Source organism: Peromyscus leucopus, chromosome 1, assembly GCF_004664715.2.
Source record: "Peromyscus leucopus breed LL Stock chromosome 1, UCI_PerLeu_2.1, whole genome shotgun sequence".
Classification (NCBI taxonomy): domain Eukaryota; kingdom Metazoa; phylum Chordata; class Mammalia; order Rodentia; family Cricetidae; genus Peromyscus; species Peromyscus leucopus.
The window spans coordinates 174167682-174186236 of record NC_051063.1 but is presented as its reverse complement, the minus strand read 5'-3'; the positions used below and the strand labels follow the sequence as shown (position 1 = coordinate 174186236).

At 40.9% G+C, this 18555-nt stretch overlaps 1 protein-coding gene across 1 annotated transcript; it reads right to left on the bottom strand.

Annotated features, from left to right (window-relative positions):
* Positions 1–13968: 13968 nt before the first annotated feature.
* On the bottom strand, positions 13969–17974 carry LOC119089176 (insulin growth factor-like family member 3). The gene is made up of 2 exons (XM_037211558.1): positions 17898–17974; positions 13969–14309 (listed from the first exon to the last, which is right to left on the bottom strand). Exons 1-2 carry the CDS (start codon positions 17914–17916, stop codon positions 13969–13971), a joined length of 360 nt encoding a protein of 119 aa, XP_037067453.1. The 5' UTR covers positions 17917–17974.
* Positions 17975–18555: the final 581 nt, after the last annotated feature.

Sequence of the window (18555 nt, the reverse complement as noted above, 5' to 3'; positions counted from 1 at the left end):
ATGCCCCATGCCTACCCACCCAACTTTGTGTCCTCTTTGAAAAAAAAAAAACAATCAAATCCATTCTGTCTTGCTCCTATGGTTTTGGATATGTGGCATTCCAGTGGAGCATGGTCTCTGGGTGGGAACATGGTGAGTTGGAAACATAGATGCAGGTATTCAGTGCTCAGAGTGTGTTTACAGATACCTCAGATGCTGAGGTGGTCAGTGTTGTATTTTTAAACTGGCAGAAGGGAATCAAACCATACAACAAAGTTCACATGGGACGTTTATTGGGGGGAGGGCAGAGAAGGGAGGCAGAGAAGGAGGTAGAGACAGGTCCCTAAGGATGAGATTGGAGAGAGAGAGAGAGAGAGAGAGAGAGAGAGAGAGAGAGAGAGGTTAAGGCCTGCCTTTTATAAGGAAATGTATTAAATGTGCACATGGGGTGCTCTTAATGACTGCAGTTGAGAATATATCCTATCAGTACAGATGCCTAAATGCTAACATCCAGTGAGTCTGAGTCCCTAAAACTCCCTTAACAGGAGCACATGGTTGGCCTAAGCTATTTTAAAAACAATCTCACCCTGTAGCCACTCAAAGATCCTGAGAAGTACAATTAAGACCTTGGATCTTTCTTCAAAATGTCACAGGGAAGTTTATAAGACTGAGCACAGGTTAGCAAGGGTACTAAAGATAGGAGTCCTGGAGGCAGAAGTACCTAGTGACTTCTTTCATACAGAGACTTGGGATCTCTCTGACTAGATATGGACAAGCAAATATGATCTGCACAAGCTCAAGCCAGACAAAATCTCAGTATAGAGAGAGGGTATGGGCATGATGTCACACCCCTAGCTGAGGAGCTATAGAAATTTGATAGCTGATTGGAAAGGGAGAGCCAGTTTTAGTTAAAAGTACGTACCCTGGTAAGTGGACCTCACTCCCATGGGTCATCCAAGAGTATGTGAGCAGCACAAACTGGACTTGATGTTGTTTTAAAGACAGGACACAAAGTTGGGTAGATAGGGATGAGGGATGGATCTGGGAGGAGTTGAAATATGGGGTGAGTATGAGCAAAATACATTGTGTGAACCTCTCAAAAGTTAATTTAAGCTGGGCAGCAGTGGTCCATGCCTTTAATCCCAGCATTTGTGAGGCAGAGACAGGCAGATCTCTGTGAGTTCAATGCCAGCCTGGTCTATAGAGTGAGATCCAGAACAGGCACAAAAACTACACAGAGAAACCCTGTCTCAAAAAATTTTTTTTGAATTTAAAAAGAAAAGAAAGGTGGATAAAAATAAGCCAGCAACACACATGGAATGCACAAGATAAACTATATGTGATGAACTGCTGGAATTGTTTCAAGTAGTCTCGGATATGGGCCAAATTCAGGGGGTTTGGCTCATGTGTCTTCTGAGACTTTGTTCTGCTGCTTAGCCAGGAGCACAATTTCTGACTTCAGTTCTCAGAATGGATGACTCATGATAGCTTATCTGTTCATTATGGGCTCATTTTTATTGATATATTTTAAAGTTATTCATTGTGAAGTTGATACATGTATACAAGGTATTTTGATCATATTTTCTCTGGAATGAAAGCCCATTGCTGGGGAGGCCTTAGGCCACGGGAACGAACTGACTATTATACTTTGCTATGGACACAGACTCAAACTGCTTTCTAAACACCTATCCTTATCCTCATCCATTGCTGCAGCTTTGAGCCCTCATCAAAGGAGCTTCTTTGTGTAGTAAAACAAGGTTGAGACAGAGACTCACAACTGGTAAAAAGCACTGAGAATAAGTCACTGTGGAGTGCTTGGTCCTAAATACAACATTTGTATCACACCTCCTTCCCCCAGGGACTGTCTTTTTTTCTTTTTGTATATAAATGTTTTGCCTGCATGTATGTCAGTGTACCGTGTGCATGCCTAGTACCTAGAGAGGTTAGAAGAGGATGTTGGATCCACTGGAACTGGATTTATAAGTGGTTGTGAGTGGCTATGTGGGTGCTAGGAATTGAACCCAGATCCTCTGTAAGAGCAGCTAGTGCTCTTAAGCACTGAGCTGTCTCTCCAGCCCTTGTTAGCTTCATTTCAAATTTTTCATTAATTTTCAAATATTTTAGCATGTCTCAACATTTCCTCCTATGTATGTGTGAGTCCATAGAGAGATTACACTGTCTTTCAGGTGGGAGACATCATAACTCTTAAATGTTGCATTCCGTTACTGTATGTTGGTCATTATTGTTTATGCATTTTCTTTAAATACATTCAAATCTGAATTTACACCAGTACTAGCTTTCCCACCTTTTTTCTTTCCTTATATCTGATTAAGTTACTGTCTAATGCTTTTTCACTTTCTCCCTGAAGCACTCTCTGGGATGCTTCTTGCAATATTATGGAAAGTAGATTCTAAAGATCACAGGGAGACCAATGTCTGTGAGAGGAGTGTTGGGGAAAAAGACAAAATTTATAGAGTAGTTGAAGAATGGAGGTGAAGGAGGTGTGATAACAAACTGACTTCTCAACTTCAAAGAGTTGAGTGGTAACTGGTTAGGACGGGAATAAATAGATAGACAGGGGAGGCTACCAAATTACATGAATAGACATATACTTCTTGAGAATAGGTGGAGGTCTTCCATGAACTCTGGTTCTGGTTCTTGGACTCTTTCAGTCATGACTGTTGGTTGCTATATGTGGTGGTCTGAAAGAAAATGGCCACATGTGGAGTGGTACTATTAGGAGATGAAGTTTTGTTAGAGAAAGTAGGGCTGTCACTGTAGGGCTGGGTTTTGAGGTCTCCTTTGCTTGTTATGCTCAGTTCTGCCTGTAGATCAAGACGTAGAACCCTCAGTTCCTTCTCCATCACCATGTCTCCCTGCATGCCACCATGATGATAATGGACTAAATCTCTAAAACTGTTAGCTTGCCTCAATTAAATGTTTTTCTTTATAAGAGCTGTTGTGGTCATGGTGTCTCTTCACAGCAATAGAAACCCTAATGAAGACAGTATATTTAGCCTTGAAGATGAAGGCAGAGAGGGTATGGAAATCTAGTTCAAGTTAACCATGTAGGATAGTTTTGAACAAAACATTTCTCAAATGCTGGTCATGTCTATATGCACGTGTAGGGATAGAACCTGAGCCAAAGTTTGAGGCAGTGAAGGGTGCAGGAACACTTTGGAAGCAGACACACCAAGTGTAATGGTGTGAATGGGGATGGCAGCCATAGGTTTGTATATTTGAATGCTTAGTCCCAAGTAGGTGGAACAATTGGGCAAGGGATAGGTAGTGTGACTTTGATGGAAGAAATGTCTCTGGTTCAAATGCTAGCACTGTTCTGAAATAGCTCTCTCTGTCTTGTATCTGTGTCCCAGGATGTGAGCTCTCAGCTACTGCTCCAGTGCCATACCTGCCTGCCACAATGCTCCCCATGATGGTGATCATGAACTCTCTCTAAAATTGTAAGCAAGCCTCCAATAACCTCTTTCTTCTATAAGTTGCCTTGGCCATGATGTCTTTTCACAGCAATAGAGGAATAACTGAAACAGAAGTTGGTACCAGAGGTGGGGTATTAGTTTGATAGGCCTGGACATGCTGGGTTTTAGAGAATATGGATAACTTTGTAACTTTAGAGTAGAAAAGTGTTTGAGTGCTATATACATGACTTAACAGTCCATCTTAGTAGGAGCTTGGAAGACAGTTGTCCTGAGAGGCATGTGGATTACAGATGTGTGCACCACCTTTCCTAGCCTTGGAAAGATCGTAGTTTCTCTGTTATTGACTATGTTTTCTTTCCGTCTCTTTAAGCACACTTACAGATGACTGGGCCTCCATGATCTCTAAAGGAAAACAGGCTGCTGGTTGGGATGGGGGGAGGGGAGGAGCTTTCTCAGCAATCTTATTTCCCACTCACTGCTCTTTATTTAGGGAGTTGTGCTTCCCAGGTTCATCTGGGTTTGGGCTCTATTTCATCTAAGCAGGACAAGGGTGGGGAATCATATGAAGATCTGGAGAAAGAACAGGGTGCTTCTGTTTCCCCAGTCCCACCAATGTGGATAGGAAAGTATGCAATGAGTGACTTAGGCCAGTGAACTTGGTCATGATCACAGCAGTCTAGGGCTTCCTTTCTTAAATCATTAATTGCAACTCATGATCTTTTCACAAAAACTCTTGTTTAAGCTGGGCAGTGGTGGTGCATGCCTTTAATTCCAGCACTGGGGAGGCAGAGGCTGGTGGATCTCTGTGAGTTTGAGACCAGCCTGGGCTACCAAGTGAGTTCCAGTAAAGGTGCAAAGCTACACAGAGAAACCCTGTCTCGGAAAAAAAAAAAATAAGAGTAACAGAAACACAGTGGATTACAAGTCTGGCTATGGTTCCTGGCACACCTTTATGATAAACAAATGAGGGTTGCCTGGAGGAGTTACAAAGATCTTTATCACTGTGGTTTTTGCTCAGTAGCCAACTTCCTGCTAGTTTTGTGATGACTTGGAATTTAGATTTTTCTTGCTGTCAGTATACAGTAGTAATAGGGATTGGTTCTTCCATCTGAATCAGGGTGGAAATTCAGTTTGCAACTGAGTGTAACTCTTTTATCTCAGACAACTTCTAGAACAATCATGAAGTTCAGTTTAGTGGAACAGAACTGAGTCCAGTCTGGGTATCAAAGCTACACTTCCTAAAGGCCTTCTGAGTGAGTACCTTGATATTTACATGTGGGACCTGTGGTTTCCTGGACACTGAAGTGGGCAAGTGTGGGGTTGGGGTGAGGAGGTGGCAATCACTCTGCTCTTTTCCAATTTCTTATCCATAATTCGTTAAATTACTTGTACCAGATATTTCTGTGTTTCTAGTGTCAGGTGACTTTGGGCTTGATTCAGCAAAGTGAGGACATGAGTAAAATTTTGGAATGCACCAGGAAAGAAAATGTGTATGTCCTTTGCTCTAACCCTGCCTTGGTCAGCACATCTAGTAGCAGATGAAACTCCATCTCTTCAGACCCTGGCCACAGCAACCATCCCTTCTGTTCCACCCTCATCAGGGAGCCTTCTCTGAGCTCTGATCATTCCTTCTTTACCCTCCCTTTCCCTTCTGTTCCTTTCTCTCCCCTGTAAAGGGGTTGCTATGAATTCCATTGTCACCAATCTGTCTATGTGTAACTTCTCCATCTACTGTATAAATTCTCCATTTTAAATTCCATTGATTATAAATTCTTTCTTAGACTAATAATGGTTAAAATAGATATTTTGAGATGAATATATTTGCAAATCTTTGTTGTGACATAATTTAAAACAATATATATGGTATGGGGGATGTTGGTCAGTAGTAGAGCATTTACCTAGCATGCAGGTGACCCTGAGAATTATCTTCAGCTCCACAAGGCAATAGAAAATAATTGTCTTTTAGACAAAGCAATCGAAATATTAAATCTTTAGAAGCTTCCTGGTCATTTCAAGGCAATGTGATCAAAAGTAGATGAATATATGTCACAAAGAGTAGATTTTTAGGATCTTAATTTAGATACTTTTATTGGTCCACATTGTTAGTCCACATTGAGTTTTATGGCTGGGAGATAAATATATCATGTTTTAGGAAAATTTTCATGGCTTGGCAAGATCTTTCTGGATTTGCAGGACTACAGGAACATTGAGATGAGTTGTCACTTGTGTCTTTGATCTTAGTCATTCTGACAGGTTTAAGACAGGTTTAAGACAGGTTTAAGACAGGTTTAAGAACCTGAGAGTCATTTTGATTTGTATCTCCCGAATGGCAAAGACTGTTGAACATTTAAGTGTTTCTCGGCCAATTGAGATTCCTCTGTTGAGAATTTTGTTTAGATCTGTAACTCATTTATTTATTTCAAACCAACATTTATTTAGTGTTGTTCCAGGAAAAGACCATTCACAGGTATGTGAGTCTGTCTCTGTCTCTGCCTCTGTCTCTCTGTCTGTGTGTGTGTGTGTCTCTCTGTGTCTCTCTGTGTCTCTCTGCGTCTGTCTCTGTCTGTCTCTGTCTGTCTCTCTCTCTCTCTCTCTCTCTCTCTCTCTCTCTCTCTCTCTCTCTGTGTGTGTGTGTGTGTGTGTGTGTGTGTGTGTGTGTGTGTGTGTGTATAAACTTAAAACCTTTATGTATGGAACTCCACCTAATTGGAAACTGAAATTGTCAATGCAAATCTTCACACATTACAAGTGTTCATTGTGTGGGGAGGAGTTGTGTATTTCAAAAAATGAAGAGCTCATATGTGGCCTGACACATTTAATCTTGTTATAGGTTGTGTCAGACTCTGCTTCTACTCAAAATAAATAAATAAATGAACAGGATACTAAGAAGATGGGGAATGCCTTTAGCCTGACTGTCTGGAATGAGTTGGCCATCTGCTGGCCTGAAGATATACTGCACCTGTCCTTATGTAGACTTGCACACCTTTTTCCACAAAAGCAAGAACTCTCATATTAATGAAGCATGATTTTCAAGAAGGCAGTAATTTGAAGTATTTATTGATATAAGCACCCCATTTTAGTTGAATTATTTGTTTTGTCAATGTCTAGTGTCTTGAGTTCTTTTATATTTTGGATATTAGGCCTCGGTCAGATGTGGAGTTGGTGAAATTATTTTCTCCATTCTGTAAGCTGCTACTTTGTCCTATTTCTGTTTGTCATTTGTCTTACAGAAGATTTTCACTTTCATAAGGCCCCATTTATTAATTGTTGAAATTAGTGCCTGCACTATTGGTGTTCCCTTCAGAAAGTCTCCTGTGCCAGTGAGTTCAAAGTTATTCTCCACTTTCGCTTCTATCAGGTTCAGTGTATCTTGTTTTATGTTGAGATCTTTGATCCACATCGACTTGAATTTTGTGTACCATGATAGGTATGGATCTATTTGCACTCTTCTACATGCCACCATCCAATTAGACCAGCATCATTTGTTGAAGATGCTTTCCTTTTTCCATTGTATATTTCTGGCTTCTTTATCAAAACTTGTGTGTCCATGGGTGTGTGGATTTAGGGCTTGGTTTTTGAATCATTTCCATTGCCAACTTACTTCTTTTTATGCTAATACCATGAGGTTTTATTACTACAGCTCTGTAGTACAGATTGAAATCAGGGATGGTGATACCTCCAGAATTTCTTCTATGGTATAGGATTGTTTAACTATCCAGTGTCTTTTTTTTCATGTGAAGTTGATTATTGTTCTTTCAAGGTCTGTAAAGAACGGTATAAAATTTTGACGGGGATTGTGTGGGAACTGTAAATTGCCTTTGGTAAGATGGCCGTTTTTACTATGTTAATCCTACTGATCCACATGCAAGGGAAGTATTTCCATCTTCTGATATCTTTAATTACTTTCTTCAAAGTCTTGAAGTTTTTTATCATACAAATCTTTCGCTTGCTTTGTTAGAGTTATCTCATGATACTTTATTTGTGGCTATCGTGAAGGGTGTTTTTTTCCTCTGACTTCTTTGTCAGCCTGTTTGTCATTCATCTATAGTAGGGCTACTGATTTATTTTGAGTAAATCTTGTATCCAGTCAATTAACTGAAAGTGTTTATCAACTATAAGAATTCTCTGATAGAATCTTTGGAGTTGCTTGTGTATACTATAATATCATCTGCAAATAATGATACTTTGATGTCTTCCTTTCCAACTTGTATCCCCCGATCTCCTTCAGTTTTCTTATTGCTTTAACTAGAACTTCAAGTACTATATTGAATAGATATGGAGAGAGTAGACAGCCTTGTCTTGTCCCTGATTTTAGTGAGATTGCTTTGGGTTTCTCTACATTTAATTTTATGTTGGCCATAGGCTTGTTGTAAATTGTCTTTATTATCTTTAGGTATTTCCTTTGTATCCTGATCTCTCCAAGACCTTTATCATGAAGGAGTGTTGGATTTTGTCAAAGGCTTTTTCAGCATCCAATGAGGTGAGTTTTTTTTTCATTCAGTCTCTTTATATGGTGGAATTTACTGACACATTTTTGTATGTTGAACCATTCCTGAATCTCTGGGATGAAGCCCACTTGATCATGGTGGATGATCATTTGGATGTGTTCTTGGATTTGGTTTGCAAGAATTTTATTGAATATTTTTGCATCTATGTTCATAAGGGAAATTTGTAATTTTCTTTGTTGAATCGTTATATGGTTTAGATATCAGGGTGACTGTGACCTCATAAAATGAATGTTCTTTTTGTTTCTATTTTTGGAATAATTTCAGGATTCCTGGAATTAGGTATTCTTTAAAATTCTGGATAAATTATGCACTAAAATTTTCTGGCCATGGACTTTCCTTGGTTGCCAGAATTTTAATGACTGCTTCTATTTCCTTGGGGGCTATATGTAGCCAGAAGTCCTCCTGTGTCCCACCTGGTCCACAGCTGCTCAGACCCAAATAAACACACATAGGCTTATATTAATTAAAACTGCATGGCCATTAGCTCAGGCTTACCTGACTAGTTCCTACACTCAAACTCAGCCCATTTCTGTTAATCTATATGTTGCCACATTTCCATGGCTTTACCTGTGTGCCACTACATGCTGCTCTCTGGATGGCAGGCTGGCATCTTCTAACTTGGCCTTCCTCTTCCTAGAATTCTCCTGGTCTGCTTATCCCTCCTATACTTCCTGCTTGGCTACTGGCTGCCAATCAGCAATTTATTAAACCAGTGTACAAAAGCATTATCCCACAGAAGCTATAGGTCTGTTTAAATGTTTATCTGATCTTGATTTAACTTTGCTAAATGGTATCTATTTTTTTTTAAAAAATGTTAATTTCTTTCAGATTTTTCAATTTTGAGGAATACAGGTTTTTAAAGTATGACCTAATGATTCTTTGAATTTCCTTGGTGCTTATTTTTATGCCCTCCTTTTCACTTCTGATTTGTTAATTGGATATTCTCTGTCTTCTTTTTAGTTTAGATAAGAGTTTGTCTGTTTTGTGTATTTTCTCAAAGAACCAACTGTTTGTTTACTTGATTCATTATATTGTTCTTTTTGTTTCTATTTTATTGAGTTTATCCTTCAGTTTGGTTATTTCCTGTTGTCTCCTCCTCTTGGGTGTACTTACTTCTTGTACTAGAGCTTTCAGGCGTGCTATGTAGTTGCTAGTATGAGATCTCTCCAATATTTTACTGCTATGAACTTACCCCTTAGCACCACTTTCATTGTGTCCCATGACTTTGTGTATGTTATACATTCATTTTCATTGAATTTATAGAAGTCTTTAATTTCCATTTTATTTGCAAATAGGATTTATTGTTCAATTTATCATGTTTTACTCTATGCTTTGATGAAAATGTTTATAATCTGAAAAGAAGACAATATTTTGGTGATGTAATCCTTAAACTAATGTTATTTGAGATTAGTGAGAAAACTTAGTGGGAAATGTCTGTGGTGTCTCTTTATTTCTTCCTTGACCCATTGGCAATTCAGTAGAGAGTTGTTTAGTCCCAATTAGTTTGTAGGCTTTCTGTTCTTTCTATTCTTGAAACCCAGCTTTAATCTGTGGTGGTTTGATAGGATGCTGGGGCTTATTTCAATTTTCTTGTATCTGTTGAGACTTGCTTTCTGACTGAGTATGTGTTCAGTTTTGGAGAATGTTCCATGAAAAGAAGGTATATTCTGAGAAGAAGTTATATTCTTTTGTGTTTGGGTGAAATATTCTGTAGATATCTGTTAGATCCATTTAGGTCATAGTGTCTGTTAGCTACAGTATTTCTATGTTTAGTTTTTGTCTAAATGACCTATCCATGGGTAAGAGTGGGGTTTTGAAATCTCCTACTTTTCATGTATGAGGCTCAATGTGTGATTTCAGCTTTAGCAATTTTTCTTTTACACATGTGAGTGCCTTACATTTAGGACATACAAGTTAAGAATTGAGGCATCATCTTGGTGGACTTTACATTTGATAAGTATGAAGTGTCCTTCTCCATCTCTTTTGATTAATTTTGGTTGGAAGTATATTTTGGTAGATATTAGAATAGCTGTATCAGCTTGCTTCTTGGAGCCATTTGCTTGGAAAATCTTTTCCCAAACTTTTTCTTTAAGGTAATGTCTATCTTTGAAGTTGAGTTGTGTTTCTTGTATACAAAAGGATGGAACATCTATTCTGTTAGACTGTGTCTTCTTATTGAAGAGTTGAGGCTGGTGATATTGAGAAAAACCAATGCCAATGATTATTAATTCTTGTTATTTTTTAGGTGGTGGTGATGGTGGCAGTGGTGTGTGTGTGTGTGTGTGTGTGTGTGTGTGTGTGTCCGTCCCTTCTTTTGGTTTTGCTGGTGGGAGATTATTTATTTCCTGTGTTTTCTTTCTTTCTTTTTTTTTTTTTTTTGGTTTTTCAAGACAGGGTTTCTCTGTGTAGCTTTGCGCCTTTCCTGGAACTCGCTTTGGAGACCAGGCTGGCCTCGAACTCACAGAGATCCGCCTGCCTCTGCCTCCCAAGTGCTGGGATTAAAGGCATGTGCCATCACCGCCCGACTATTTCCTGTGTTTTCATGGGTGTAGTTAATCTTCTTGGGTTGGTGTTTTCCTTTTATTATCTTCTGTAGGGCTAGATTTGTAGATAGGTAGTGTTTAAATTTGACTTTGTCATGGAATATCTTGTTTTCTCCATGTATAGTGATTAAAAGTTTTGCTGGGTATAGTAGTCTGGGCAGGCATCTGTGTTTTTTTAGAGTCTGAAAGACATTTGTCCAGACTCTTCTGGCTTTTAGAATCTCTGTTGAGAAGTCAGGTGTAATTATAAAAGGTCTGCCTTCATATGCTACTTGGCCTCTTCCCCTTGTAGCTTTTAATATTCTTTCTTTGTTCTGTATATTTAGTGTTTTAATTATTATGTAATGGGGTGACCTTCTTTTCTGGTCCAATCTATTTGGTGTTTTGTAAGCTTTGTGTACCTTTATCAGCATGTCCCCTAAAGGTTAGGAATATTTTCTTCTATAATTTTGTTGAAAATATTTTTGAGCCTTTGAGCTGGGTATCTTCTCCTTCTTATATTCCTACTATTCTTAGGTGTGGTCTTTTCATAGTGTCCCAGATTTCCTGGACCTTTCATGTCAACAACTTCTTAGATTTAACATTTTCTTTGACTGATGTATCATTTTCTTGTATCGCAGCTTCCACATCTGAGATTCTCTCTTCCATCTCTTGTAGTCTGTTGGTGATGCTCCTGTCTGTAGATCCTGTTTACTCACCTAGATTTTGCATCATCAGGATTCCCTCAGTTTGTGTGTTCTTTCTTGTTCCTGTTTATGTTTTCAGATCTTGGACAGTTTTATTCATTTCCTTCACCTGTTTGTTTGTTTTTCTTGTCTTTCTTTAAGGGATTTATTCATTTACTGCAATTGTTTGTTTATATTCTGGATTTCTTTAAAGTGTTTATTAATTTCCCCTTTAACTACCTCTATCATCTTCATAAATTTGGTTTTAAGGCCATTTTCTTTGGCTGTGTGGACATGTTCAGGGCTTCTTGTGGTAGGATAGATCTGGTAGTGTCATATTGCCCTGGCTGTTGTTGACTCTGTACTTGCACTGACATCCAGGGTTGGGGATGAATATAGATCTAGGAGCTGATTTCTGTGCTTGTTTTGTTAGGTGGATGTTTTATTCCCTGGTTTCTGCTTTCTTTTGGGTCTTCTGGATTTTGTGGTCTGTATTTCTGGCAGCCAATGTGATCTCTTGTCCAGCAGAATGTTTCCATCAGAGTTGGGGGCAAGACTCTGACAATGAGCATGACCTTTGGTCCAGCAGGTGTTCTCTCTTGCTCTGACTGGCATGTCCTGTTCTGGTTGGCCTGGCCTGCACCTGAACAGGGGATATCTGCCTAGATAGGGTTGGGGGTACAACAGTAGGTGTGGGTGGTGAGCAGGGGAAGTGTCAACATCTTTGGTCTTTCTGCTCAGAACCAAAGGTCTAGGAGAGTTCTGAGGGCAAGTGGGGCTCTTACCTATTCTGGCTGGAAATTGTTACATAGCACCCACTGTCTGAGTTTCTATGAGGGTCCCAGGCCTAGTTTGCATACAGCTCTCTGCTCCGATGGACTCAAGATTGGATATATTTATCTTTAATTGCATTGACACATGATAATTTTAGAACATTCCAATACATGTTTAAACTATGTTCAAATGAGCATTATAATGGTGCATGCATAATGTCACTTCACTCCAATGCCTCAGGTGCCCATCCTTCAAGTAAGAACATTCAGGAGCTGGTATTTACTGGAAGAAACCAGACATTTGAATCTGTCCAGGGAAGAAAATTAAGAGTTAAGATCTTTAAAATGTAGGTAGAGATGCATGTCCAGGAAGGCAGATATGAGAGGGTGGGGCACACAATGGTGACCTGAGTGCACACAGTCAGGGTGAGATATCAGGGGAATCGATTAAAACACATTTTGTTTGAAAATGGCAAAATGATATCTAATATACTGTGTGCTAGCTTAAGAAATAAAAAATGAGGAACACAACAACCTGTCAATCATAGGTCCCAGGGTGTGTGTGTGGGATCTACCAGTGGTATTTTGCTAAATGGTCATGTTGTCAAATGACCTTGTGTTTGTGTGTGTGTGTGTGTGTTGTTGTTGTTGTTGTTGTTGTTTATGTTTTAATGTTCACTTTTATGTATGTGGCTGTCTTGCCTGCATATGTCTGTGCATAATTATCTGCAGTGCCTGAATGGCCAGAAGAGGGCATCTTTGGATTGGAGTTACAGGTAGTTGTCAGTCATGTGTGTTCTGGGGATGGACCTCAGGATCTCTGGAAGGACAACAGATGTTCCTAACTACTGATGCATCTCTCTCTTCCTCAGATTACTTTCTTAATAATTTTTATGCCCATACACATGTGCTCTCAACCTTGGTCAGAGAAGTTTCTTTTATAGTAGGTAATGGTTGATACAGAGACTTATAATTGGTCAATGTGTTGAGAACAAGTAACTGTGAGTCTCCAGCTACAGATGGGTCATCTGTATCAACTAATCTGTTCCAGCCAAGGCTCAGGGAAACATGCTGGAAGAGTGAGTAGAAAGAATGTAAGAGCCAGAGGTTAGGGAGGATAGCCATGAAAGGCTGTCTTCTGAAATGATACAGCTGATGCACACATCTACTGACAGCATCTGTGATTGCCTGCACAGACCTGGGCAAGTTCAAATCAGTCAAAATATCAGTGTATGTGGGAGCATGATGGTTCCCCAGGCCACAACCCAGGCTGAGGGAGCTATGGGCAGCTGGTGTCTACTGGGAAGGGACAGTTACTTTCCTCTGGGGACATGACCTCAGGTATATTGCTCATGCCCCAGTGAATGGCCTCACACTCATTCACACATGGTCAGCAGTGACAGTGACAATAACAACAAGAGGGGACCTTGGATTGGCAGCAATCAAAGGATTAATAAATGTTTTTATGATCTACTGATTTTAACCAGGACCATCTGTGGGGCCACAGGTTCAGAACCATCTATTGGAGCCTAGTGGCTCACCATTTGACACATGAAAGACAATGACAGTCCCTTCCCTGGATTCCACCAGTAGCTAATTTGGTAGGGAGAGAGGAAGCCCAGTGAGCTCACTAGTACCCATGGTTGGCTGTTGACAGGCTGAGCTGTACCCAGGCAACTGAAGTAAGACTGAGCTTGCCAACAACCCATTATCTCCAGAATGCTTCCTGATCCTCAGAGGGGGTGGTACAAATGTCCTGTTTACAGCCCAGCACTCAGCCATCATCTCAGTTAGTGACTGCACAGACATTGAAGCCTACCTGGGCATCACTTTGTTGCCTAATAAAAAGTGGATTTTCTTGGATATCTCTTCTGTAAAATGTTTCTGCTGCAAAATAGAAAATAAAAATGAAGAATCAGAGAAGTGAATGAACAAAACATCCCAAAGGTTTGTTAGTGATTAGAACAGGAAGCAGGGGTTTTCATAAAGGGAGGGAGGTGCACCTGCAGAACCCCCTTTTCCATTTCCATATACAACCCTATGTACAGACAGGGAGAGGATGCTTACCTGGAACAGTTCCCAGAGATGGGGGATGAACTGCAACGGGATTTCTCCCCCTGAAGTTTCAGCTTGATGAGAAATTCCGGATGGGAGCCATAAGACTCTGAACAGCAGAGTTCAAAGCAGGGCCAATAGGGGCAGTCAGCAGTACCACAGTTTCGGGTCAGGTTAAAGGGCAAGATGGCATCATCCACACAACACTGCTGCGAGGGGATGTAGATCCTGTCCCCACACATGGGTACTGGCTGGCACAGCAATAAGCCAGTGTGTGAGAGAGTTGGGGATGTGTGAGATTCTGCAGCTCCTGAGTTTGTGAATAGGAGTATGGGAATGAGGATGATGCCTGAGAAACATAAATGGGACAGAATCACAATGGGTGCCACAGCTGATGATGATCAGAGACAAGGGACTTCACTAGACACCTTGATGGCTGGTGATGACTCTGAGTGGAGTTTGTGACTGACTCTGGATGTGTTTCAGGATCTGGGCTGACACGTGAGGAATGTAGGATGCTAGGAAGAGTGGAGTTTGTGAAGTTTGCAAATGGGAAGAAAGATTACCCTTGCAGATTCCACATGGGTGGTTATGAGGGAGACCCTGGGAACTGAACACAGAAAGAGGGTTAATTTGAAGTTCATAGGTGCATTAGAGCTGCAATAAGTTTCAGATGTGACTTTGGCTAGACTCTCCATCTAGATTCCATACACAGTGATTCTGATCAGGCTGCTGGGTAGTACGTGATGGAGGGACAGCAGAAGTGGGTTCATGACTGCAGCTGCTGCCTCTGAAGACTGACAAAGGATGACAGCCTCAAGGTAGACTGAGCAGTGTATAGAGCGAACCCATGAAAGTTCCAGAAAGATTCTTGGTTGGGTATCAAGAGACAGCTGGTGTGTTGTGGTCCTTTGTGTGTACATGAGGGAGACTGTGGTGTATTTTCCTATTGGAGATTCCATGAGCATAGTTTTTTAATAAAGCATTTGGCAGAATCACGTTTAAAATATTTTAACTTTATTATTATTATTACTAGTATGTGTCTGTGACACACACACCCAGGGAAAGAGAGAGAGGGGGAGCAAGAGAGCAGGAGAGAGGGGGGATATACAAGGAGGTCAGAAGACAGTGTGGAATCAGGTCACTCCTATCTTTATCTGGGTTCTGGTGGTTGAACTCAGGTGGTAGGGCTTGCTGGCAATCTCTTTTATGTGGTAAAACATAAAACTCATAACATCTCCATGCTAGAAAAAAAAACCCTCTCTATGTGTGGCCATTTGGGTGTATCAGTGTGTGGGGGATCATGCCAGGGATTCAATGTAGAGTTCAGAGGACAATCTCTGTGTTAGTTCTCACTTCCTCCCTTGTTTGAGACAGGGACTCTTGTTCTCATGCCAGGCTGCTTGGCTCATCAGCTTCTAGGAGATTCCCTTGTTTTCATTTCCAGTCTTGTTATGGGAACATTGAGATTAGAGACTCCAGCTACAAGCTCTGGTTTTATCTGGGTTCTGGGTATTTTAACTCAGACTCTCATGTTTGCACAGCAAACATTTTACCCACTGAACCATCTCCTCAGCCCTAGAGTCACACTGCTAAAAGTTCCAGAGTACAATTTTGTTGAGTCTGGAACTGAAGTTGAGGCACATTGAAAAGTTAGTTGATGTTTAGGTTTTTCCAGCCCAACTCTTTCTAGAGCACAGAGGCCTCTCCTGCGTTCTTAGGTCTTAGGTGTCAGGACCCATCCACAGCAGTCGTGAACAATGGCCTACCAGAAGTTCAAGAGTATAAAAATATCAATAGTCCTAGTATTTAGTTTTCTCTTGTTGGAACAAACACCTGATTATTAGTACTTTAACAATAAAACAGCCAATTCTGGCTCATGGCTACAGAGGTTAGAAAAATCACAGATCACATAGCAGCCCTTGGATGGGACTGTGTGCTGCTCTGGGTTGAATAAAGAACAAGTCTGTATACTGGAAAGAGAGATCATTAGAGGCACTTGCTTTTTTTTTACAAGATATTTTCAATATGACCACTCAGAGAGAATGAGAGCTTCCTCATTGCTGCCATTAACTGATACTGACATCACTTCCTTCAGAATGGCTCTGCTTTTGTGTCTCATGCCATAAAATATCTCATAGACCCTGCTCTGACTCATTCCAGCATTGATCAATTAAGATTTTATTACATAAACTTTTGGAAGACATACTCAAAATCATAAAAAATAGTCAAAAAATCCTCCAAGTGATTCTTAACCCCTATCAGATTCTGGATGATCTGCAACAATCTGCCTAAAGTTATCTAAGTGACAAGAGAGATGGCTCAAGGGATTTGAGCACTTTCTTTGCAAGCAGAAGGACATGAATTTTAATCTCCAGCACCCATGTAAAAAGCCATGCATGACCCTGCACATCTGTAATCCCAGAATTGGGAGCAGAGACAGGAGGAACTAAACAGCTTTTGGTCAGCTAGGATTATCAAAACAGTGAGCTTCAGGTTCAGCTAACGATCTTGTCCCTAGGCAACAAGGTGGAAGGCAACAGAGAAAGACATCCTGCATCTTGCTCTCACTTCCGTGTGCACTCCCATGGGCACTTCACACTCACATAACTCTTACATAAGCATGCATTTCACACACAAAACAACAACAAAAATAATAAACAATTGTCAAAAATAATCTAGATGAAGTCAAATCTGACCATGGATAACTTGTGTGGTGTTCTTGAAGAATGAAAGATGGAATAGAGGAGAGTGAGGGGAGTCAAGGAGAGGCAAGACCTGAGATGGGCTATCACATGGCTACATAGAGGTGGAATTCTAGGGGACAACACAGTCAGACTTTGTCCCTACTCCCTCCATTCAAGCCTGCACTATAGTAGGACCCTCAGTTGAACACAGATTTTGCTGATAAGAAAGGTGTGCAGTCAGGCTTCAAGTATAAGATGTTGAAACTCGCCGGGCGGTGTGGTGCACGCCTTTAATCCCAGCACTCAGGAGGCAGAGGCCTGCGGATCTCTGTGAGTTCGAGGCCAGCCTGGTCTACCAAGTGAGTTCCAGGAAAGGCGCAAAGCTATACAGAGAAACCCTGTCTCGGGAAAAAAAAAGTTGAAATTCATGACCTTTTGATTCTGAAGGGCCAGGACTCCAGGCCACAGTGTTGGAAGCACAGCTGAGATGCACAGCTGGGGACACAGAAATGAGTGCACTCAAGGATAGAGAATTGCATTCTTTTTATAGCACGAGTAGCTCTGCTTTGCCACCACAGGAAGTTTTTAGCAATTAATGTACAGATATTGGGGGAGTCATGGCTTTGCTCCAAGACTCCTCACCTCCCTCATCTAGAGGGCTCCATCTCTTCCCTCCTTGTTGCATCTATTCCTACAAGTGACTCTTTCTGAGACTGAGCACGTAAGTACAAAAATGAGGAGCAAAAAGGGAGTGAGACTGATGTTGGGGGAGCCACCAGGTGGTCATGATCAGGGCTACAAGATCACATCTCTGAGCTTCTTTTGTGTGGGTCTGGTAGCTAATAACAGACATTGAGACTGACCCTAGTCATGTCTGGTGTTGACAGAAAATTTATGAGGAGGGTCTCAGAAGAGGAGGAAACTCCTGAAATTTTCAGGCAGAGTCGTTGGATCACAGCCAGAGATGCCAGCAAGGATGATGAGATGGGGAATCAAGAATAAAGTAGAGAAGGGAGGATTACAAAAGCTTAGAGGTAGCCAGGCATAGTGGCTCATGCCTTTAATACAGCAACCATGGGGCTGAGGCAGGTGGATCTCTGTGAATCCAAAGCCAGCCTGGTCTATATAGCAAGTTCCAGGACAGCTATGGCGACAAAGTGAGATGGCATCTCAAGTAAACAAATAAGTGAAAATTCAGAGGCAAAGGAGAGATGCCAAATACCTGTGTCTCCTTGGGATGGAGTACTTACCAAAGTTCTCGAGCACCATGGTTCTGGTTAGGCTATGGAGCTGTAAGTGGCAGTCGTGGTAGAGTGAAGACTTCAATTGTGAGCTGTGGCTGATAACTTTCAGTATCTTTTATCTTATAGGCAATGGTAATCCTGGGTAGATGGAGAAGATAAGTGGGAGTTTAACAATCGGCTCCTGTGTCCAGTTCAACCAACATACATGTTATACCCTTGAACTCCATAGTGAAATAGCTGACTACCTTCTGAAATTTAGTTTGGAGGAGGTATCATATCTGGAGACACTCTCTCTCATTCATGTGCAGACTGCCAAGGAACACTTACTCTTTCTATCCCTTTCATACATTTTCCCTGAAAGCTGTATTCAAAATGAATCACCCAGCCTTGATGCAAGGGAAAGAGCTTTGTTCTGACTCAACAAAGCTGAACTTGATTTGTCATTCATTGACAAATCATTGACACCCATGAGAGGCCTGCTCTTTTCTGAACAGGGAGGAGTGGCTTGGGAAGGGTAAAGTGAAGGTGCAGGGAAGAGGGAGGGAAATGGGAGGAGAGGAACAAGAGGAATCTGCAGTCAAGATGTAAAATAAACAAAGCATTTAATTAATAAAAGATACTAAGAAAATGCTTAAGGTGAAAAAATTTTAAAGTACTCACTTGG